The 24,990-nt window shown below is 38.0% G+C and overlaps 1 protein-coding gene across 2 annotated transcripts in view; it reads right to left on the reverse strand.

The window, feature by feature from the left end:
- The window catches only part of LOC128742064 (rho GTPase-activating protein conundrum), a 182,500-nt gene that overhangs the window by 38,552 nt on the left and 118,958 nt on the right, over window positions 1–24,990 (reverse strand). For both annotated transcript variants that reach the window (XM_053838260.1, XM_053838261.1), the window contains one exon: window positions 14,874–15,504. In XM_053838260.1, coding sequence (XP_053694235.1) covers window positions 14,874–15,030 — 157 coding nt within the window. In that variant the 5' untranslated portion in view covers window positions 15,031–15,504. The remainder of the gene's footprint in view (window positions 1–14,873; window positions 15,505–24,990) is intronic.

Raw genomic sequence — 24,990 nt, forward strand, 5'->3', positions numbered from 1 at the left:
CGTTGCAGTGCATGAATAAACAAGAGCGGGAGTCCGAAAGGAATGCTTATGCCGATGTGTTCATTAGAACGAGTACGCGTGTATGAGAAAATTAGCCCACACAAGTGCAGGCTTCGTAACACTGGTCACAGTCAACCGCCATTTCTTTTGAATAATTGTCGGTTTCTTGAAACCCATTATTATTATCGTCCCTCCATCAATTGTAAAAACCATCGTTTCAAAAAATCTTAATATTAATGCCTGACCGCATTTCAAGGTCAAAGACTAAAACACGAGTTCAATTATTAGAATGATAAACCTTCAAAAACGAAAAAGTTCGGTTCATATTTCCTATTACTTCAGAAACTTCGTCCTCATACCTTGCTACTTCATCGAAGATGAATCTGCTGATTGCGGATTCTGAAGAGATTCGAAAATCTCTCCCGAAAAATCAATGCCACTTTCCCACCACGTTTTTCTCAGTGTTTTGATTGTTGTGTTTTGATGCGAATAGATTTTCATCAGGAGGAGATGGAGCGCAAACGAAAAGTGAGGAATGGCGTAGGCGTATGAACCATGCACTGCAGGCACTACTTGGAATGATTCTCAAAGTACACTTGTCGAAAGTTGGGAGAGTACAATGGGTCGATTACGTCGCAAGAATACCGGATGACCGTGCAGTGAATCTGTTCTCTTCTAGACCTTCATCGGTCTTAAGGGCCTCATATACGTACGCATATGTTAGGCTGGAAACAAATAAAATGGTGGTGGGTCATTCAGGTCGAGCGACGAGCCCAACATCTTCTTTTGCCTGCTTGGTTCGTGGCGCTCATACACAGGCGTGAGTGTTGACCGAACACTGAATTCACCAATATTTTCGGCCAACATGGTCGTACGCGTATGAGGGCCAATAGTATGAGGGAATAGAGTAATCGGGGCCTGCCACAAAAGACGATCATTAAGACTGTCGCAGTGGCCTTTTAACCCAATGCCCTTCTGGCATACAAAAAAAATGTGGGAATAGACAGACCCAACATACTAGATGGCTCGACCAGGTTGAAGCCGATTTGCTTGTGTCGAGATGCTCAACGAATTGGCGGCAAATAGCCCAGGACCCAATACAACGGAGAGAAACTCTAGATACACCACTTGCCATCCCGGCTTTATGCTGCTAAATGAGAAGAAAGTTTTATTTTAACCACTTATTTATTTGATGCTACACTTTTTTTTTTAATGAAGGCAAAACGGCGCCCCCTCGGAGTGGCGCTCCAAGTAGCTGCTTGTTTTACTTAAGGGAAGCACCGGCCCTGTCGGCTAGATTGCTGTAATTACCGCGGCATTACGCTGGTCAACGCCGCCTACAAGTTGCTCTTCCAGAATTTGTTACGTCGTCGTCGGAAAATAATTCGTATGGCAGTACCAGGCGGGTTTTATAGGGTCCGTGCTACTATGGATCAAATATTTTCTCTCCGACCAATCCTTTAGAAATGTCGACAGTACAACATGCCCACGCATCATTTCGTGAATTTCAGGGCAGCATACGATACGGTCGAGCGCGAATGGGTATAGCAGATAATGCACGAGTATGGGTTTCCAGACAAACTCACGCGGCTGATCAAAGCTACCCTTGAGCCAGTAATGTATTACCTGCGTGTTTCGGGAGCACTCTCGATTCCTTTCGAATCGCGCAGACGATTACGACAAGGGAATGGACTGTCCTGTATGTTATTCAACATCGCTATTGAAGGTGTGATCCGGCGAGCGCACATCGAAACGAGAGAGGTAGCCCCTTCGCAGACGACCTCGACAACAGTATTGGAAGCCTTGGTATGATGTTAAGGTTCTACACCAGATTAAAAACAGAAGCCAGGAGGATTGGATGCTGAAATAGGAGTAAGGAGATTCAACGACGCATTCAAGCTCGTACTTTTCCCTCCGCAAGACGATTCGATCAAAAAGCACAAAGCTGCCGATGATAAAATGCTAATCAGACCGGTAGTCCTCTACGAACTTGAGACTGTAACTTTGCTTACGGCAGACATACGTGCACTTGCCGTATTTGAACGAAAGGTGTGGCGGAGTACAAACGGATAGCGGAAAGTGGCGCAGGCGTATGAACCACGAATTGCGGGCACTACTTGGACTACCTGCGAAAGTTGGGAAACTACAGGCCGACCACGTCGCAAGGATGCCGGTCGACTGTGCCGTGAAATCCGTTCTCTTTAAGAGCCCCACCGGCACCAGGAGTGGCCCAACGTGCTGAATGGCTTGACCAGGTTGAAGCCGACTTGCGTATGTCGAGAAGCTTAACGAATTGGCGACGAGTATCCCAGGACCGAGTAGAGTGGAGAGGAATTCTTGATACGGCAAGTACCACCGCAGCTCTATGCTGCTAGAAGTAAGAAGTATTGTTGTAGTAGTAGCTTTCTCCGGGCAGTTCACATCGCGCGAAAGGCTTTGATTCGAAGAATTTTGAAGAAAGTGTCAGTCGTCAGTTGAACGGATCCGTTGGTACATTTTAAGATCATCTACTTAGACATACATCTAGTTTAGGCAGAAAAGAATCTAAGCTCCTAGATGGCTTCCTTGAGGTATACCTGATGTCGCTAGACAACTATCGAACCGACGAGTCTGCAACGTGAACTCACAGAGAACAGACATTCATCTCAATCTTACAACATGTGTAAAAAGTCAGCCAGCATTTTGATAGTATGTGGTAATACTCCTGCTACGTGGCGCTCACATCACTAAAGACTTTTGATAGTTCAATTGGTAAGTGGTAATTCCCCAGTTTCATCCAGTCTAACGCCAAACGTTGCTCCACTTTAATAAAAAATCGTTAACGTTGGACCGCGACAGAGTCAGAGAAAAGTAAAAGAGGCAAAAAACTTAGAGACATTAGAGTTGCCAGTATCTGAAATATGCAGATTATAACAAGAGAATATATTGAATTTGTCAGCGAGGATGTTGGGAAACTGGTGCACCTTAAGAGAGACGTCGCTAGTGTCTTATTCTAAAGTTTACACGCCATTCGCATAATATTTTATATGAACTTATATGTCTGTTTTCTGTGGTGAACCATTAACTATGTAAAGCAAAGCCATGATGATCAGCACTTACATATTGCTTGCAGTGCAAAAGTAGAGATGCCATGAATACCAGATGTGATTCATCGATGATTATTCACATCTCGTTTGCTTACTTTTTGTGGACAAGAAACATAATATTTATCGAGTAGGTGGGGCTTTGGCGTATTCTTATCCATGGGTACCAGCTACACGTTGTTGGCGGCATACCATCTATGTCTGTTGTTCCGTAATGGAAAAATGCCGAATCCGTCCAAAACAGCACGGAGCAATCATGTTGCCTCTGGAATGACAGCAATCGTTTTTCCATATGCTCACGTTCATAAATCTCCACAGCTACAGATAGCTTGCCGAATTGGATATTTCTGAGCGAATGTCGACAGTTTCATATACTTGAAAATATCTGCCACCTTTCCCCTTCCAATCTTATATATAAAAATGGAAGTGAAAAAGTTCGACCGCGCATCACTTGAGAACGGAGCGTCCGATTTGAGCCGTCTTTTCTTTATTGTGTTCGTTTCCACCACCGCTATGTTTTTACGGCGAGAAAAGTTGAAAAATTTACTCGGAAGATAGGAAAACTCGAAAAATTAGTTTTCCATATAAAACCCGCAACGCATTGTATGCGCCATGTCGTTGGCTGCTATGATCATCGTATGATTTTTTGCAGCACCGTTGTCGTATTCAAACAAACACGTGGTTACCTTCATTGGAATCGCCACATCTAACAATGCTATTAAACATTTTGGAGGTTTACAATTTCAGAAAATAACCAATCAATAGGTCCAACTTATTAATCAACCTAAACTCAAAGTGTCAACAATAAAATTCGTTAATTTCATTCATTCGTTCATTCATTTATCAAATTTATGAAACAAACACGAATCATTTTTATTCCTTTTTACATCGGATGCGTAGCCAGAAGATGGTTAACAAAAGGTTTAAGCACTAAATTCACTAAATTGCCACTTCCCAATCGTCAAATAAAGAATACGTTTTGCATATGTTAACGCATATATGAGCATATTCGGTTTAACTGAATATCAAGCTAATAAATCAACAGTAAGAGCATAAGATTTAGAATTTAAAAAAAAAATAGTGAACGAAGCAACTATTATACATCGTATTTAAGGGATCAGTCCCGGCGAAGTGGTTAGCATTCACGCCTTTCACGCCGAGGACCCGGGTTCAAATCCCACCCCGCAGAAGTCACGAATGACCCAAGCTGGTTAAAGTGACTATAATCAAAACAAAAAACAATCGTATTTAACTTTCAGTCGAATTCATTTCTTATTAGACTCTTTAGAAGTGTAAAAAGGTTTATAAAATGACGCTTTTATGTTAAATTGTTTTAGTGCGTGAATTACCAAAGGAACAATACAGCGAACAATTGATTTTGTGGAAAATAATAAAATTTAGTTTGTTTGGAGAATTGAGAATAACAGTTATCGAGATTCAGCGATGCAATTCCTTTGGGTAATTCTTATCAATAGATTTATGAATAAAAAAATAAAAATCTGATGACTATTGATATTGAATACATATCAGAATATAAAATTGGCCCTTAAATTATCGAGAAATTTCAAAGTTGCAGCAGACGATATTAGCCGTCGTACCAAATTTTACAACAAATATATTAACATCAAGTATTACTATTTTTAACCAGAAGAGTTCATAAAACAAGACTCAATGCAACTACCACAAACACGACTGTTGATATTGCGGGGATTGGCAAACCTAATTTTACACCGATATGCATTTCTTACTAATGACTTAATACAGTTGTTAAATTTAGACATTCTCTGAAATCCCAGCGTTTAATTAACCAAACGCAGAACTCCTTAGACAACGGCAAAACTTGACTTATACCTAGAAAATATCCTTTTTTCTAAAACGCAGCAGCAGTTCATCTGAAGTTTACATATCGTATATTTAGCCCAATTTGTGGCAGTACGAAGTTTGCCGGGTCTTCTAGTTGTCTCATAAAATTTCTGCCCATGAAGCTGTATGCAGTCTGTCTTAAGGTAGGTTTCATCGTCCATCATCACGTATTCGAGTTTGATCAAAAAAGTTATGTGCAGCTTCCAAGATTGTATTTCGGTTATCTTGTTTTGTTTATAATCGGAGTCTCTAGCTTCTTATAAGGCGACAAACCGGATCATTTTTTAGCTCGGACGAAGAGGTTGGAAGTGCTCTTTTGCCCACTTCACCCTTCTACCAATCGACTTCCTCCCGGTTCGGGTTTCCTAGCTGTCGATAAACGTTCTCCGAACATTTTTATTACGTTGCTGACAGTTGATCAGTTTTACGGATTTCGCTAACAAGACGTGTGATTAATTCAGACTTTCGTTATGCGCGAGGAAAATTTTACCGCGTCGCTCCTCTTGCATGGATATCATTTTGATAATTGAGGAGCAAAGACAACCAAATTTGTACGATCCAAACACGCTTATGTAAGTACATACTACAAAGCTAAAAATCTATCCCAAAATTTCACTAAGTTGTAAGCTAACCAGCTACAAGATGACAAAATAGTGCAATACCAAAAGCGACGAGCTATAATAAAAATTATTTTATTCACTGTTCATCACATTACAAAAATCAATTCAGAATTGGAAATTTATGCATTCTTTTGCCCTGCGATCAGTTTGCGGGAATTGTTGGCTTGAATGAAGTGACCAACCAAGCACACAATGAATGTGAGACAACCGGTTTTATTGTGCGTTACAGCTCGCGAAAACTTCACTGGAATGCAGCTCTGTAAATTTTTCTTGGCTTAACCGTCATTAAGACCTTTTAAGGCGGCGCACGTCCGGAGAGGTCATTAAGAATATCCACACGAAACGAACTTTTGTCCCGTGTGCACTTGCAGTTGTCGTCGTCGTCGTCGTCATTTTGTCCGTCAACTGCAACCGCGTGGATGATGGCGACCTTTCCGCAATTAGCAGCTATCCGAGGCGTCGCACAACAGACGTGCCGTGGTTTTGGTGTTGTTTGTAGTCATTAGCCGGGCTTACATGCTTTCCTCAGCTGCGAAGGTGACACGGGTGACAGAAATAATGAAAATCTTCGCGAAGACGCGAACCGTAAATTATCGAGTATCCGCTCTCGCTCTGCGTCGTAAAGTTGTTAGTGAATGAAATAATGATTACACCCATGTGACTAATTACGAATCCAATGGTCAACCGATCCATGAAACTAGCTGGTCGTTATTATCAGGTAAGCGATATCGTGCGGAATGCGCCAACGATATGTGTCGCTGTGTAAATGGACACCTTCTTATAGGTATGTACGCATTCGCCTGTAGTTGATTAATATTTTATTGTTTCCGACGACTTTACGCACAATCCTACCACAGAAAGTCGGGTGTAGATAAGATATAATCCACAAGTAAGCCTGAATGACCGTAAAATGGATTGCCATAATTAGTACGTTTTGCATTTTTATTATTTATCTATTAGACGGGTAATTATCTTTGAAGATAGGCCATTACTGAGAAAAAAGTAATAGCAAAATCACTCAGCAGAGCTTTCAGATGTGTTCTTTTGATTTGCATCCAAACAGAAGTACATACTGGTTATTAATAATATCATGCTTTGGTGACCGGTACTATAGTGGAAATGGAACCGGAAGTTTTGTGTATGATTTCGACACTGTTTCACGCCAAGCATATCCCAATTTGAATTAGAAAAAAGTGAAAGCAAACGAAATTTTCCAGCTGCACAAATCTGGTTACAGGTTACATACCATCTGCGAGCGCACGTGGCTTGCACAGGAAGGAAAAATCACTGCACCACCGTTTTCGGTTACCGCAGATTGATAATGAAAATGTCATTTTTTTATTTCCCCCCAGCTGCTGTAGCGCGATTATTTCATCTCGGTCAGTTGCTCGTATAATCACTTTTTGCTTAATCTACTCGTGTGCGCCACAAGTTCCGCACATTGCGCATTACTTTGTCTATATATGGATGAGTAATAATGAATGGTATTGCCATATTACCCGATTCCGGAGGTGGAAGTCAATTTTTCTTGCAGTGAATCACTATAGCCGGCACGACGGCACTTTAGGGTGGGATTTTACAACAAAAACAATACAACAAGTAGGGCAGAGAGCATAATTGAAGCTTTGGATGAATCTAATTGGACAATTGCCCCGCACCGGCTATATTTTTCTTTTCAGATGCTTCTGCAGAAGATGTCGATGAAGTTTACGCAATTTGAGAAAAAAAATCGTGAGCTGTAAATAGTTGCATGAATGAAGTTTAAATGGAAAGGTTAGGCTAGTTTTATTTTTAGCTCTGCTTTTATTAGCATTATGTTTGCTTTCCTGAGAGGCCCACCCATTATTATAATTTATTGGGGCAACTTGAGTGTAACCCTAATAAGAAGAGAAGTAGAGGAAGGTGTGTCAAGCTACTGTTCCGAAAATAGAAGATTACAGCGAAGATATATTTATTTCTTGATATCTTGTTATCAATTGCAGTTGAACATGTGAAACTAGCTAAAATACAATGACACAACATCAGGTGCGCACTGGTGCATGAAGGACGGGGAATTTTTTCTGTCACTAGATTCTAATTCAGTTCTTTTAGAACATGGAACTGAAGCAATTATTATCGATAATCAACCGAACCGTAAAGTAATAGCACGGAAGGGGAAACGACCTAAAACAAAAAAACAAACTTCAAATTTGCTTGACCATGACCAACCCATCCGAAAATGTACAATAAACGAATCTATTTTTCCCACATCATATAGGGTAGATGCTCCAGTAGTTGTGGTAGTACCTGTCGTGGTGGAAACTTGAAATACTCCGTTACACAAAAAGAAATGACAGCTTTTGAAGATCGACATGATTTTCCAAATTTGCGCTTCAGGGTTTTCGCTCAGGATAACAGTTCTGTTCATGGATATATTTTAATTGCATTCTAGTTGGCAATGTGGTGAATCTTTTTACGAATCAATCTGTGAAATTCAAAAGGTTGATTAGATGATTAGATATCTGCCTCAAAGACACTTGGAACTTAAATAATATATGAACCTAATATCTAATATTAGACTACCTGATAAAACGGGTGCCGGTAGTTTAGTCAGTCAAACAGTCGAGTGTCAATCGAAAGACCGTGGGAGCGAATCCCAGCAGCATTTAATTATTCATCGCATCACACATTCCACGCTTCCAAAAAAAAAAGAGTTTACGTCCATGATCGCGTATAGTTTCATGTGCAAGTATACCTATAAACAATATAAGAATAGATTTGGTTTTCACAATTAAATTTTAGATAAAAACGCTCAAAACATTTAAATATTTTTTTATTTGTTTTTATTCTATATAAGAGAGGTTCTCAGCCTGCGGCTCCTTAAATATTTATGCTTTTTTGGAAAAATCTAGTTGTTTTTTTGTGTTGCCCAACATCGGAAGGGCAAAAACTTTATTCTTCATTAATTTTTTTTAACGGCCTATATACAATTTTTTTTATCTTTTGAATTTATTTTTTAGATACCATGGAAGTAAATCATCTACCTCCAATAGCAAGAGATATCGGGCGAGCTTTATGCGAGTCCGTACTACCTTACTTACTTACTTACTTATGTGTCCATGTCCGCCGGTCCGGCAGAACAAAGGGATGAAATCAGAGATCTCTACTGCTGACGGTTACCCGCCATGGCTTTTACCTGTCGCCAGGACAGGTTCTCGTCTACAGCCCGGATGTCGTTGGCTAAGCTCCGTCGCCATGAGCCTCTGGGTCTGCCTCTTCTACGCTGTCCTTGTGGATTCCAGTCGAGTGCTGCTCTGCAAACCTCGTTCGCTCCTTTCCTCAAGGTGTGTCCGATCCACTTCCACCTACGTTCACGAATTTCTGTGGCTATCGGCCGTTGATGACACCGACGATGGAGTTCCTCATTGGATATCCAATTATCAGGCCACCAGGCACGAATAATGTATCGCAGGCACCGGTTAATGAATACCTGCAGTTTTTGCGTTGTCTCCGCTGAGACGCACCACGTTTCGCAGGCATACAGCTGTACGGATTTAACGTTTGAATTAAAGATTCGGGTTTTCGTACGTAGAGTGATCTGGTTTGAGCGCCAAATGTTTCGCAGATCTGCAAAGGCACCCCTGGCCTTCCTGATCCGTGTGGCTATATCAGTCTTGGTACCACCACCACCGTACTACCACGGACCACATTTTTATGCTCCGATAAATCCTCAACGTACCCACGCTTGATATTTTCGTGGATTTCAAGGTAGCTTACGATAGAGTCGAGCGCGAACAGGTATGGCAGATAATGCATGAAAATGGTTTTCCGAACAAACTAACGCGGTTGAGCGACCCTGCAGCGAGTTATGTGTTACATGGGTATTTTGAGGGCTTTCTCGAGTCCCTTCGAATCGTGCAGTGGGTTGTGGCAAAGGGTTGGCCTGTCCTGTATGTTATTCAACATCGATATTGAAAGTGTGATCCGGGGTGTTGGGTATCGACGCAAGAGGAATGATCTTCGGTAAAAGTAGTTAAGGATTAGGTTACAATTTAATGCGTCGAAAACCAAATATATAATAGGAAGAGACTCCCGAGAAAACCATATTTCCCTCCCACGGACAGTGACTATTGACGGCGATGATCAATGGTTGATTAGATAATTTATTTGGGATCTCTGGTGTCACCGCCGACAATAATACGAGTAACAAGATTTAACGACGCATTCAAGTTGGAAGTCGAGCCTACTTTTCCATCCGCTAGACGCTTCGATCAAAAAGCATTCACCGCCGCACAAAGCTGACTATGTACAAAACGATAATAAGGCCGGTAGCCTTCACGGACTTGAGCAGCAGCTCTGCTTACGAAAGACATATGTACACTTGTCGTATTTTAACGAAAAGTTTTGCGGACTATTTTTGGTGGAGTACAAACGGAAAGCGTAGAGTGGCACAGGTGTATGAACCATAAGCTGCAGGCACTACTTGGAGAAATTTCCATCATACAACTGGCGAAAGTTGGGAGACTACGGTGGGTCGGTCACGTCACTGGACAACTGTATTCTCTTCAAGATCCCACCGGTACCTGGAGTAGTGGGAATAGTGCTAGATGGCTCAACCTGCCGATTTAATTGGCGATGAGTAGCCCAGGATCGAGTACAGTGGGTACATTTCATGACCAATTTCATGTAAAATTTCAAGATCATTTTTAACTTCGATTTTAACCCTTAAATGCGCAATGTTGCTTTAAAACAACACATTGAAAAACATCCTCAGAGTAAATTATGTTTACCGCCTTTAGATAAGTAAGTTTTCTTTATAAATGAATTTTTTCAGCGTGCGCATTTAAGATTTAACTCTAACTTTAAGGGGTTATATACAGTTAGAAGGAAGGCATAAAAAAGTTGATTTTTCTAGAGAAAACCCTTTAACTAATTAAAGTGAAAATTTATATACATCTTAAGGCACCTTTTGGCTGTATTTGAACATATTTTGTTTTTGAAAAAAGTTATGAAAATAACTGCTATAGTCAGGGATAATTCCTCCTCAGAATCAAAAAAGAGAAGAGAAAAATTCACACTTTACTCAGTCGCGATTTATTCTGCTCCCTTTTGTTTAAACTTTTCTCTTTTTTACTGACCTCGATTGCTCAGTAACCTGTAGAGATGGTCGGGTAGCGGAAAATTTGCCCGAAACCCGCACCCGTACCCGTACCCGCCTGGTTCGGGTCGGGTTCGGGTATTGAAAAAAAATAATTTGCGGGTTCGGGTTCTTAATTTTTGTTTTTGAAACCGGGTACGGGTCGGATCGGGTATCTCCATTGACCTTTTTAACACCAAAGATGGTCGGGTACCCGGGCCCGTCCCGTACCCGTCGGGTTCGGATATCAAAAATAATAAACTTGCGGGTTCGGATCGGGTACGGGTTTTTAATTTTTTTCTTGATCGGGTACGGGTCGGGTTCGGGTATTCAAATTTTCATACCCGACCATCTCTGGTACCCTGCACATTGTTTTACTCATTGAGGACTAAACTGAGCAACAAAATGTTAATACACTTTTTGGCTGCCCATTACATGGACACAAAAACGATCGTTTTTGTTTCCGCAGCATTCAACCCTATTAAAGTAAGACGTAATTCCGCGTCAAAAAAACTGTTTAAACTTCTCGCAGCGGCAACAAAGCAAAAAATGTTCCATTTAACAATAGTGGATAATAGAAATGGCAACATTGGAATTCCCGTGCAGTTGCTTCTGACGTGGATCTTTTGTTTCAGTTTTACACGTAGATACTGCAGTACGAGCGAAAGTGTCTCTTTTCCCGCACATTGAGAAACTAAAGTTTCTCTTTATTTTTGGTCTGTTTCTCTTTGTGTGGATGTATTTCTCATTTGTGGTAGCAGGTCTGCTCATTGTGTTCAACAAAAAAAGTTGCACTTTTTGCACAATGAGTGAGGAAATGGCAAGCCTGGCTATAGTTAATCTCCTCTCTTCTAAAATAAGGCGTCTTACGGTGAGCACGATATCTATGGACTGAATCATCAGAAATCGAAAAACCAAAAAAGAATCGGTGATACAATATATTATCTATAGATTGATCGAAGGAATTAGCAAAATAATCATTTTTGACGAAATGGCGGCTTCTTAAACATAAAAAAACGATGTTTGCCTTAAATTTTGCCCTTAAATTGTCCATAAAATGAAAAATATTAATCGGTGAGGTAAAACCTTCGAATAATCTCTAGAATATATCCTTAAAATACTTGTGTCCAAATTTAAAGTGTTTCGGTGGAAATTAAATGGAAATTAAATAAAAAGAAAACTTATCCAATTCAATTCTACTATGTATATTTTATTCTTGACAGATACGTATTTCGCCTATGACTTGTAGGCTTCCCCAGTGTCTGTTTTCGAACTCAAGGATAAAATATACATAGTAGAATTAAATTGGATAAGTTTTCATTTTATTTAATTTCCAGGTTTCGTATTCTACTAAGACGCTCCAAAAACTTCAGTCGATTCGGTACAGCCATTTTCGAAAAATCTTGCTCACCGACTTTGAAAACACGGTTTTGAGAAACACTCTGACACGTCGTTACAAATATGCGTATAACTTCGTTAATAGGCATAACATTTTCTGTGTGCATACTTAAATATATGAACCCTACGATCATGAAATAAACAGAAAATCGATTTTTCGAAAATTCTAACTGTAACCCCTAAGTCCATTTTGTCCATGTCCGATTTTATGACCAACTTCAACTCTTATTTTAAGTCCAATTTAAATTCCAGTTTCATTAAAAATTAAAATTACGTTTTAAGTCAGAGTTCATATTTAATCTCAAGGAAATTTTCGTGTCTAATTTTATGTCCAATTCTAAGTAGAATATCTAGTCCAATTCAAGTCCAATTTTAAGTTCAGTTTCAAAGCTCGATTTTCAAGTTCGATTTCAAGCCAAAATTCAAGTCCGGCTTCAAATTCAATTTCCAGTTCTAATTAACGTAAAATTCCAAACTCATTTTTATCTAAACTCAAGCCTGATTTCAAGTTCACTTTCATATCAAATTTCGCATCCTATTTCAACCCCGATTTCAAGTTCAATTTGAGTTTCAAATAAAATTTAAAATTGTATTCAAACTCCGATTTCATGCCAAATAACAAGTTAATTTTTGGGTCTAATTTCATGTTCAATTTCAAGGCCAGTTAGAAGTTCAATTTCAAGTTCAATTTCATTTTAATTTCTGTTTACTATTGTTGTTGTTTTTCATACGTGTCAGATTGTGTTCGTCGCACGCGGTGATTTAGTGTACTATGCGTGATGTATGAGTTCGTACAGTTTTCAGCTGCTAATTCAACACTCAAAACCATAGGTTTAAAATGAAATTTCAACGAAACTAAAAGAGCGTTTCACGTCAAATAACGAATTGTTGAACGGTACCAGAGCTTTGAATTAGTAAGCAAAACAATCAGATTTATCACACCTTTTTAGGAGAAATTTGATAAAAACGCCTTGAGAAACATTTATTTCAAAGCTATTTGCTTCTAGAAAGATAAACTCAAATCTCGTTTTATGCCCACTATTGGGGGGGGGGGGTTTGTGACGTAAAAAAATCGTTAAAGTCAATAGGATCGTAGCACTGACCCCGCACTCTGTCCTGTATTCTAACAGCTGGTTGCGAAGTCTGTCGTATTAAAAACAGAAGGTCAAATTTCGATGACGGAATTAGCACCCAGGCTTTGCTTTTGTAAAAAAATCGGTCATAACAAAGAGGACGTTAATTCAAATGTAAAATGAAAGACCGTTAAGAGATTAAATGTGTATTAAATTTCATAAAGGAGAAGATTTGTGGACAATTTTCAGAACAAAATTTTCTCAGTTTCCGAATGAAAGTAACAGAATTGGGCTAGCTAGCATCATTTTTATACTAGAGCTAATTTATGGCAAAAATAACCGAAAACTTAAAATGTATTATAACTCTGTAACGATTCAGATTTGACCATATGCGTAGAAGGATTATTTTTGTCAAATAGGGTCCTCTATCGCCCCCTGAAATATTTTCACTAAGCTACCTAACACTCTGTATATCTTCTGGCCGGATTTTTTTTGGTAGATTCAGTTAAAAAATAGCTATATTTTCGATTTTAGTTGCCAGTTATCTTCCTGTGTTCGGTAGTAATCGTACGCTTTGTTCAGCTTTGCAGCATACGCACAGGAATCAAGCTGTAACTTCTTTGTCTGAAATTCCTACGGAGGTACGATTGGGTGCGTCCTTTTTCTTCAGCAAAATATCACTCAATTACAAGCAAGCATGTATACCATTCAGCAAATAGAGTTTGTTTGGATCGCAAATGAACCGAACAATACCGTCCGTGCACAGGCAAACAAAAACATCTACACCACAATGTTGGCAGGGTGCTGAATTTCATCGTCTACGGCAAGTCTTCATCTACCTTATAGTCTTTAGAAACTGCATTGGAACCAATTTTGATCCGAATACTCAAAATATTACTGTACCTCATATCTAGAACCACAGTTATTTTTTTCAAAAAATAAAAGGATTTTCCTATCTTTTTGAACATGATGAAGTTGATAATTCTCTCTTCGAATATGATAGACAAAGGGAAATCTTGTAAATGATGAAGTAAAGTTTCCATATGACGAACTGACGCTAGAACATGAATATCAATTTCGTGCCGAAAACTTTAATACTTGTAGGTGCAATAACGAAAGAGGTCCGCAACCCTACCTACAGCGAATACGTGAATCGTACGGAACAGCCAGCGACAGATAATAAACTGGTACCAGAGTAAATACCTGCTGCAAGGTGATTTCTGAAGTGCAAGTTGGTAGGTACCTACCGCACAACAACACGGCATACCCGACCCACACAATCGACGAGATCAGTTTCAATTAGTGCAGTGTCGTTCAATCAGGCTGAATATTTTTTTCCCTATTTGCAACGCAATACAATCGTATTATCGATCGTAAAAACAACAAATAGCTGTTAGTAACTACACGTACCTACGTAATCCCGCTGTACATTTATTCAATGTTTGTGAAATCAACCAAGCATTCTAGATAAGTTTAATTTGATTTTTAATTTCCGGCTTTTGTCACTCGTTAGTGAAGGAGTGTGTGCATAAAGAGATAAGCTGTACTTAAGTAGAACCACGTGAAGTAGATTGAATGATCTCTTCAAATGTGGTAATCAGCGATTAATCAGCCAATCGTGTGCAATGGATGGAAAACGACTTACTGAAATCGAAACCACTATTAATCAGCGGAAGGAAGAAATGCATGATAAACATAGGTTGAAGCTTGCGACACTTACCTGCATAGTGGCTGATCGGTTCGGTAGGTGCCTGCAGCTTGTATTCGGACAGGTATTCATCCAGTTCCGCTTCCAGGTCTCTGTGGTTCATTATAGAGCCAATCGAAGAGGAAGAGGACAGCTGTGAGGTAGACGCGTTATGTCGGTGGTGCAACATTGACTCTCACTCACTCTATGGGCCACGGGATGAATGACTCGATGTGCTCAGCGTAGTTTGTAATGCTGCAAACTGCGTCGATCTCGAAAGGCTTTAATAAGTCGGATAATTTACTATTAATCACTTCGAAGGTGCCGCATTACCGCGCTCATATTTCTTAATACTCTTATTGCATGTAGCACTCATTTATTCACACACTCACAAACACTTCCGCTTTCCGTGCCGCCGACGCCGTCGCCTTCTGATGGTTTATTTTCTTCTGCTTTTGCGGGATTTATTACTTCATAACTCGCGACGACGATAAAGTTGTTTCACTTTCACTATATATTGTGATTGCTTGCTGCTGCAATGCAACACTCTTCTTCTATTACTGTCTGAGCTCGAGCTGTGAGATCAAATGGAAATCCGACGTGACGTTTAGTTAGAACGGTTTCCAACGGTGGGATAGGTTCGGCAGCACTGCTTAAGCTTGATCTGAAAAGATAGAAAGCAAACAACAATCAACGATAATAATTGGAGGCTAGTCTTCAAACAGAATGGTTGTGATGTAAACACCAATGGATTTATCCGATTAGTGCTTGAAAGTGAAAACCATCAGCAGCTTTTTATTACGAGGCGCCTAGACAGCTTCGAGTTGATTTGGAACGTCATTTCCTGGATTGTTTATTTAGCGTAGCCCAAATTGGATGGTACCCAAATTACGACATGAATTGTTATTTCAGATATGGACTGTGGTGATAAACATTTAACTGTTTTCAGGTTTCATTCTAAATTATAGAGCTGCGATGCGTTCGAATTTGTTCAACTTCATTTTCAAGTGGTCTACTTCGAGTGGCCTATTTAATTAGTGGTACACGTGAAGTAAACACATGAAAATTAGCATTTGACATTGCAACAATATTTATAGTTGTTGTGTTCCGTTGAGCTCTTAATACTAAGTAAATATGTTGAAATAGACTTACCATGACAGAATAATTTGAAAGGAATTGCTATTAAATTCAAACCTAATAATTATTCTTTACAACGTGATCAATTTTATTTCTTTGAATCCGTAAACTACGAACGTTCACGACATGTTTGATAATAACAAACCCTTATAACTATTCGCTTACGGAATAATATACATACATTGCTTCCCAAGTAACAATGAAGATTTTATTACACTCATTACTGGCGTGTTTTGCACACTGGGAATTGTGCCCCACCTTCTCAATAAAATTTAATACTAAACATTATAATTTCTGTAATATAGAAATCCGCAGGTTTTAGATTGTATTCTTGCGATTGCGTAAAAATAGTTCCAGTTGCAAGTCCAATTTCAAGTCCAGCTATAAATTAGGTTTAGTTTCAAGCCAAATTTGGGTTTAATTTTAATTCTACATTGAGTCCTAATTCTATACCCAATTCCAACACTGATTTCCAGTCCAATTTAGAGTCTAGTTTCAAGTCCAATTTAAAGTCTAGTTTCAAGTCCAATTTCAAATATATGTAGTTCCAAGTGTAATTTCAATTATTACGTTCAATTTAATGTCCATTACCAAGATTAATTTCGAGAGTTTCAACTTTGATTGATTAAGTACAACTCCAAGTGCAGTTTTAAATTCGATTTCATAACCAGTTTTGAACCATTTCAAGTTTAGTTTCAAGGCTGACTTCAAGTCCGACTCCATTTCCAAATCCAATTTAAAACCAACTTACATTCAATTTCAATTTCAAATTAAGGGGACATAAACGACTAAATTTTTTGAAGATTTCATAATTTTTTTTATTTCAGATTTTAATTCTGCAGTCTTTTCCGCTTATTTTGATTCTAATTTTGTAATGATCCGACCACGGGAAGTGGCCGAAAAACGATCATACACATAAGCATTCCAGTGTGCCGTGGAACAACCTCGACGGAATAAAACGACGCTCCTGAAAAACCACGATTTTCAAACTTTATGTACCTTTTTCTTAGAAACTACACAACGTATTGGAACAAACTTTTTTTTTGTTTTGTTTGTAATAGCTTGACAAAGATTTTTATAACTTTTGAGCTTTGTAAACGAAACACAACCAGAGGAAAAAGAAAAAGAAGACAAAATTTTATTTTTTTAGCCGCCTCTTCTTTTTCATTTTTCTCAAGCTGTATTTCGTTTACAAAACTCAAAATTTATAAAAGTCTTGGCCAAGCTCCTACCAACAAAACAAAAAAAAGTTTGTTCTAATACGTTATGTAGTTTCTGAGAAAAAGGTACATAAAGTTTGAAACTCGTGGTTTTGTGGTTTTTCAGGAGCGTAGTTTTATTCTGTCGAGGTTGTTCGACGCCGCACTGGAATGTTTATGTGTAAGATCGTTTTTCGGCCACTTCCTGTGGTCGGATCATTACAAAATTAGTATCAAAATAAGCGAAAAAGACTGCAGAATCAAAATCTGAAATAAAAAAATTATGAATTTTTCAAAATTTTTAGTCGTTTATGTCCCCTTAAAACTCCAAAGAAAAGTTGGAAAAATTATGTCACATGAACATTTTTCTCTTGTTTGTCGTTCTAATCTTTCAATGATAAAATTTTTATTAATTTTTTTATTGTTCTGAAGTTACGGCCGAAAAAGTCGTTTTTCCTGAATATTAACTTGGTATGAAAATTGATAGGGTAAAGAACTGGTTTGAAGCAGTCTAAGCGGGTCACTGATTGTTTTACTTTATTACAAGCGATGGGTTGCCTAAGTGGGGGATATCAGCATACCAATCTTCTTGCTATCTTTAGTTCTTCAAGCTGTTACCATTGGAAGACACTATTGTTGAGCTAAACTTTTGATTTTTCGCTTTAAAAGTTGGAGCGGTGGAACTAATTTTGATCATACCGAACATATTTTCACCCTCAAGGTGCTTTTTTAAGCAATCCTGAAATCTGAATTTTTTTTACGTCCCCATAAAAAATCTCTTGAACTTTTCTCCCTATTCAGTAAGTTTGCGTTCCTATCTGCGACCTACTAATCGGCATCTGATGCGTAATCGGCATAGCGTATCGGCATAGATGCGTAAGATGCCATCTGTCTAAATTGTTTATCGGGGCATACACTCACCGCACTGTTCGGCAAATGGTATTCGTCGTTTCTTTTATTTTCTAGTGTTCTTATGGGAAACAGCGAGTTTGACGTCTCACTCGCTGTTCATAAGGATGGTGGGAGAACAAAAGAGGCAAACATATAGCAGTACACATGGTCCGACTCAGAACAGTGTTGTCAAAGCAAATAACATTGAAACACATCGTTGCTTCATTAAATCACTGAGCAAATCTTCAAAAATTATTGAAAAAGCTGTCTTTTCTGTTGTTTTTAATAAAGAAAATTTAATTATGAACATACATTTCTCTTGAGAGCATTGAACCACGTTTTCACCATTGGAGGTTTCAGTTAATTTCAAACCTATAATTGTTATTACCAGAACCGAAACAGTGTCTTGGCAACACGTTAGTTCATCAGTTATGCTGCAGCTGCTGCTACTGGTGAACAGGTACCGTCAATTCAGAATTTGTTTTTAGTTTTGTTATAAAATGATTAAACTTTCGGCTAGTGACAAAGCCTTAGATAATAGAAAAAAAGATAGTGAATAATACGGTATGTGACAATCGAGTGCTTGACTTTTAGAGTGGTTGTAATAAGTGCTGAAAATGTAATGGATTGATTAGTAGCGAGGTGGTGATTGCCTTCAGCAGCTGAAAAATGTACGTTTTTGGACAACAATTTCTAATTCATCATATTTCTTGTCGGAAACCCAGTAAATAGGGTGTTTGCAGAGTACATATGTATTGGAGATCTGTTGGGCAGGCAAAAGTGACAGCTCCATATAAACACACGGGCTGGGAAGCGCAAAATTTTTTAAATGATTTATTTTCTTCATTTAAAACATTTCATAAAACATTTCATTTCATTGTAATTTCTACAAATTGCTTCATACATATGGCAAGGTAATATATCTGTTTACTAAATAAAAAAAATTATTTTCAACAAATAAGCTAAGACGCGGTAGCAATGATCAAAAATGTAACTATGACCTATGTTAGCGGGATAAAACTAAACAAATATCAAAAGCAGGTAGTTGCTTTCGGCTAAAAAAGCAATTTATTATGCTAAAACCAATGTTATATTCCGTTACTTTCAATTTGGCCTATGCCGTATACTGCTTCAAAAAACAGTATATTTGGGACACCGATTTAACGCGAATTCACCGAAACCCAAGTTACCAAAAGTCAGCATATATTTCAGGGAACATTTGTCGGTTACTTTAACTATTAATTGCTTTAAAATGATTAATAATTTTAGAAAAAATGATAATTTTATCCAGCACGTTTTTGCTGCATCGAATAGGACAATATGCAATGTATGCCCAACAGATGTTTTGCATGTGTGTAGCAAAAGCCCTATTGTGTTTGTGGGAATTAAATGTATGGTTAAGTGATTTGTGAAGATGATCCTATCAAAAGATTTTGAAAATATGAATAAAAAAGTGCATTTTCGGCTCATTTATTTTCAACTGATTAAAATAGGTGACACTGCTTAATTCGTTCCTTACCCTATGTCTGAACGAAGCCGTAGAGAATGGAAAATTTGCTTAGCATATTCAGACATATGGATTACCGATGGATCTAGAGACAATCTGTCTTCTGCAGTTCCTGAAGGTGTGACATAACACGGACAAACGCGATAGAAGAAAAAAACGAGAGAGAGAGAGAGAAACGGGCATGGAAGAAAAAAATCATGACTGAATGGGAGAGATAACGGCTCGTAAAAAGAGAAAAAAGTTGAAAACGTTGAAAGTTTAAAAAGGTAATAACGGAAAAAAGGGGAAAACGAGACAAAAGCAGAAGAGACTAGACAGAAAAAGAGGGAGAACGGAAACGAAACGCAGAAAAATGAGAAAAGAAGAAAAAAAAGGTAAACAAGAAAGAAATGAGAAGAAACTGGACAGAAGAGAACAAAAATTGGAACAAAAAAGGAGAAAAAAAGGCCTAACGGAGAAAAGGATAAAATATGGGAGCAGGAAACTTTTGAAACGAGAGCCGAAAAAGACAAAAAAAAGAGAAAAAATGAAAACGCAAGAATAAAAATGAAAATCAGAACAGAAAAGGGCGAAAAAACGACAGAAAAAGAAGAGAAGAAGAGAACGAAACAGCGGGCAGAAAAAGAAAAAAACGCTACAGAAAAGGCGGGAAAACGTGAAAGAAAAAGAAGAAAAACGTGATACAAAAAGAGCGAAAACGAGACAAGAAAGGGAAAACGGAATGAGAAATGAGAAATGGAAAATGGAGCAGAAAACGAGAAAAATTAAATGAAAAAAGAAGAATAGCGAAACAGAAAAAGAATTGATAGAAAAGATAGAGGAATCGAGGAAAACGACGAAAAAAAGCCAAACGCGATGTAAAAGAAGAAGGAAAAAAACCGGGCATCTAAAAGAGGATAAACGGAATAGACGAAGACGATAAGGAAGCACGCAAAAAGATCAAAAGAGTTGGAAAAAGACGACTGAACTGAACTGAAAATGAAAACTAAACAAGGAAAAGAAGAAGAAAAGACTGAAAACTGTCTAGAAAATTACGATAAAATGAGTAAAAGCCCAGAAGAAACACAAGAGGCAAAACAGGACTGAAAATAAGAAAAATGGCGCGATAAATTAAGACAAAACAGAGCAATGGGATAAAAAACACGGATCCGGAAAAATGAAAAACGAGACAAAGAGAGGAAAAAGAAAAAAAAGAGAACAAAAACCAAGAAAACGGTACAGAAAAGATGAAAAAAGGAACAAAATTGAAAAAACGGAATTGAAAAAGAGAAAAGGTGGTACAGAAAAGAGGTGAAACGTGTGAAACAGTACGACGAAAAATGTCATTGTCACTTGGTGTCTAATTTTGTGTCCATGTCAAAATTCAAGCTTAATTTAATTTAAGTTGAAGTCTAATTTTAACATTGATTTAAGATCCAATTGCTCCCGAAAGTCCGGAGTTCTCAACCTAATCGACCAGTCGGCGTTTTTGTGATAAGTAACTACAGATTCGCTATCCTACGATTGCTCGGTTTTTCAGGACGAAACATTCTTCTGAAAGGTCTGGTGCCCCACCTTTTGATTATGTCTGTCTGGACATGCTAGTGACACTCATGTAAAGGTTTCACCATCTTTGTTGTATCGTGTAAATCTTTGTTTTTCTTATTTTTCGTGTAAAGAACATAGAAAACTTGTCCCATTTTCATTTTGTTTATTACAATAAGTTTGTTATTTGGGGCGAACTAACCACCGGTTGAAAGCCCCACTAAAAAAAGGAAATAAGTGTGTTACTTATTTATTATAATATTATTATAGGCACTAAAGTTTTCAAGCTGGTGAGCACTGGGGCAGTTGGCACGCCTTTCATTTTCAATTTCAAGCTGAAGACAATGAATTTCATGAGACATACTTTACAACATACTTTGAAGGTAACAACATAACATTTCCCTTCGAGTGATAATTATGTCACATAAAAAGTAACCATAATAATCACCAGACTAGTAATAACATTTAAACACTAACACTAACAATTAGTTCAAACTTGTTTGCGTTTATACTTTGTCTGGAAAGCTTATTCTAGCAATTGTCCTGGTGATTTGAACCATTGCAAAACACAAACAAAACATAAATACTACCTTTATTTCATAAAAAAGCAATAAGAAATTGCCGCTGGTTTATAGCAGTGTTTTGTCCTAATATGCCGTCGTAATGAGAAAAAGGTAGGTAACAAAGAATTGATCAAACATAAACAAACAGTTTACTCATTTAGTTTTGGGCGTGGGAATGACTTTACTGCAATGTGTTGGATTTAAGAAAAACATTCATAACCGGGGGCCTCTTTGGTCCACAAATCTGAAAATATTAAAAAAAAGTAACATTCTTGATATTTGCACCGTGACCGCACATAATTGCGATCAGCTCCTAATTCCGATCAGTCAATCTAAACAGGGATGCTTCAATCACTTTGACTCAATTTTGATTCATTTGACAGTACCGTCTCAGCCGAGCAAAATTTGACAATTCTGAATAAAATTATATAAAATAAAAGTGAATAAAAGTGCCGTAACTACAAAAGATATAGCAAAACTATTTCAGCAAAATTGTAGATAATAACTAGTAATAATAACTGCAAATGTCGCATATATCACTTTGTCAAATTTTGCTCGGCTGAGACGGTACTGTCAAATGAATCAAAATTGAGTCAAAGTGATCGAACCATCCCTGAACCTAAATAGTTAAGTTTTAGAAAATTGAGCCAATGTCTGTAGTAAATGAGCGTGCTCAGTTATTGTGCTATGTGTTTATATGTCAGTTGTTGAAAAATGACTGCCTTTGGGGCACTATCAAACTACTACGTCTAGAACTACGTTTTACGGCAAAGTGTCAATGCAAAAACGTTAAAGAAAGAACGAAAGAATGTAAGATTTTGAACGCTGATAGCTCTTCCAATTTTAAACGGGTTTTGATCATAAATGATGCGGCAATTGTATGGCTTTCTTGAAAAGCTAAATAGTGAAAATTAACGAAAACTTTCAAAGTAAAAATTTTCCATACATTTTCCATATGATAGCCTTGCTTCCCGGGCACGAACGACCATTACACACACCAAGCTTGTGGCTGCTGCTGCTTCAAGATTAAACTTGTGTGTTTTTTTGGTTACTACAAAGCACTGTAAAGCCTACGTGCTACATTCCGATATGGAATTTTGACCTTCTGTTTTTATACGACAGGCTTCGCAGCCAGCTGTAAGAGTACGGGACTATCGTAGGACTAGTGCTACAAATCCTTTGACTCTTACAGCCTCTTTCAGTTAAGATTCGAACATGTAACGTCTAGCTTATTAAACCAGTGCCGTACCTCGACCTCGAGGTCAGCTAAGAGGCTCAGACTTTTTGCTTTTCTAACGCTGCAAACAAGCGACAGCGGCAGAATAGTTATGGACTATCCTATTAATGCCTTTTCTCTTATTATAACAATAACATATTATTTTGAGGTCTTATGTTTTCTCCTAGAACTCAATAGCTGAATGCATAAAGCAGATTTCTATAGTGAAATACTCCGATCCACTGATAAAAATATTTGTTTTTGATATCACAAAATAGCTCTCCTACCAAAAATACGATACAATTTATTCCGCAAGATAAAATTATTATTATGCTCTTTGTTTTTTCGCACTTTACGCTATTTTACGCTTCACATATGGTGTAAAAAGTTTTTTTTAATATTCGAGGTTTCTTCGCGAAAACCAGCCTAACGTAATTCTACGCCAACTACGTGTTCATGTCTGGAACCCAATCTTTCTGATTTGATTTTTATTATCATTTATGATCAAAACTTTATGAAAACGTCGAATGTGGTCCAATTTTACAGTAATTGTAACAGTTGAACGAAAGATAAAAGAAGGCGAAAGTGTCATAATTCGCTTGTCAAGCTCTCGAGTACACAAATTTTATAAATATTAACGGGAACATAGCAGTCATTAACTTTTCATCGGAGAGCCCAATTTCGGAAGCAGTTTTTGGGCCCAAAAACGGGGTTCTGTTTATAAAAATGTAAATACTGCATTCTTCTTGCCAATCTGAACACAGCGGATATATTTTCATGACAGAATTTTGGTTTCAAACAAAAAAAAAAACTGCTTATGAAATTGGCAGAATCGATGACGACTAATTTCACCTTAATCTAATGATAATAATGATCATTAACGCCAGCAGAAGATGACTAGTAGGGGGATTGTCGTCAGACTATATAAACGCAAAACATTTCAGATCCATTTGGTACAAGTTGACAATAGTTTTATACTTTAACAGTTCATCGTGACGTGATCGGAATTAGATACACCTATGATCGGAATTAGAATCACCTCTTAAAATTGATGATCGGAATTAGGTGCACTGATACATCATACTTTAATACATTTTTTGTAACTTTCAGTAAATAATTTGGGCATTTCAATATTTTTTCAAAAAACATAATTGAAAATACTTGCTAAAGACACATACCAGGTAAATAAATGTCAAAGCTTTATTTTTCAGTGAGGACTCAAAGATGAATCATGCCTTAGCTGATCGGAATAAGGTGCTTTCATGGTATGATTTAAAAAAAGTTAGGCCTCAGTTCAATATGAAATGAAAATCTCATTATTATATCTCTAATTTAATTCCAAAATCGTAGAAACTTAGTTCTGCGGTTGAGGAGTACCAGCAAAGTAAGCACCAAACTGGGAGTTTTCACTTTTTTATCTTCCCAAACTCGGAAGGTCGATCACACGTGATGTGCAGACGTGAAATGACCCACAAACAATGGAGCTAAGTCATAAAAAATTTTTATTGCTTTCAAATGGCAGACAGTTTAACCTTCCGACAAAAAAAGGCAGACATAGGCATTTGGATGGCTACTCCAGAACATCAACTTATTCATCCAAATAAGTAAAAGGGGTAGTGTTTCTCTTGCGCTTAGACCGATTGCAGTTGTGCAAGTGACTGGCATCGGCTAAAGGAATTTTTAGAGACCAAACAGATTCATAATTAGCTACGCGACAGAAAAGAGAGCTGGCTGCGAAGGAGCCAACAGGGGGAAACGTGAGTATGAATGGATGTTCCTCTATAACTCCGGAACGCCTGGACGATTCTTAATTAAACTTAGCACACATATTTTTTGAGACAAAAGAATCAGCGCAGCGGGGATGACAAAAGGGCGAGCCTGTCCCTTACAAGTAGAGAGGAAGGTTCAAATGAGCAAAGTGGTGCATTTCTCTTGCATTTGGAACGATAGCAGGACGACCAAAACGGATTTCTGAAAGAGAGGAATAGGATGGCCATTTGACAAGGGGTAAGTTCAAAGACGTAAAATAGCTTTATCTCGCTTTATAGGGTTTACCGGTAAGAAGACAGACTTACAGGTAACTGGGGGATAACAAAACGAGGGAACTGAGGCG

Source organism: Sabethes cyaneus, chromosome 3, assembly GCF_943734655.1.
Source record: "Sabethes cyaneus chromosome 3, idSabCyanKW18_F2, whole genome shotgun sequence".
In the NCBI taxonomy this organism is placed as follows: Eukaryota; Metazoa; Arthropoda; class Insecta; order Diptera; family Culicidae; genus Sabethes; species Sabethes cyaneus.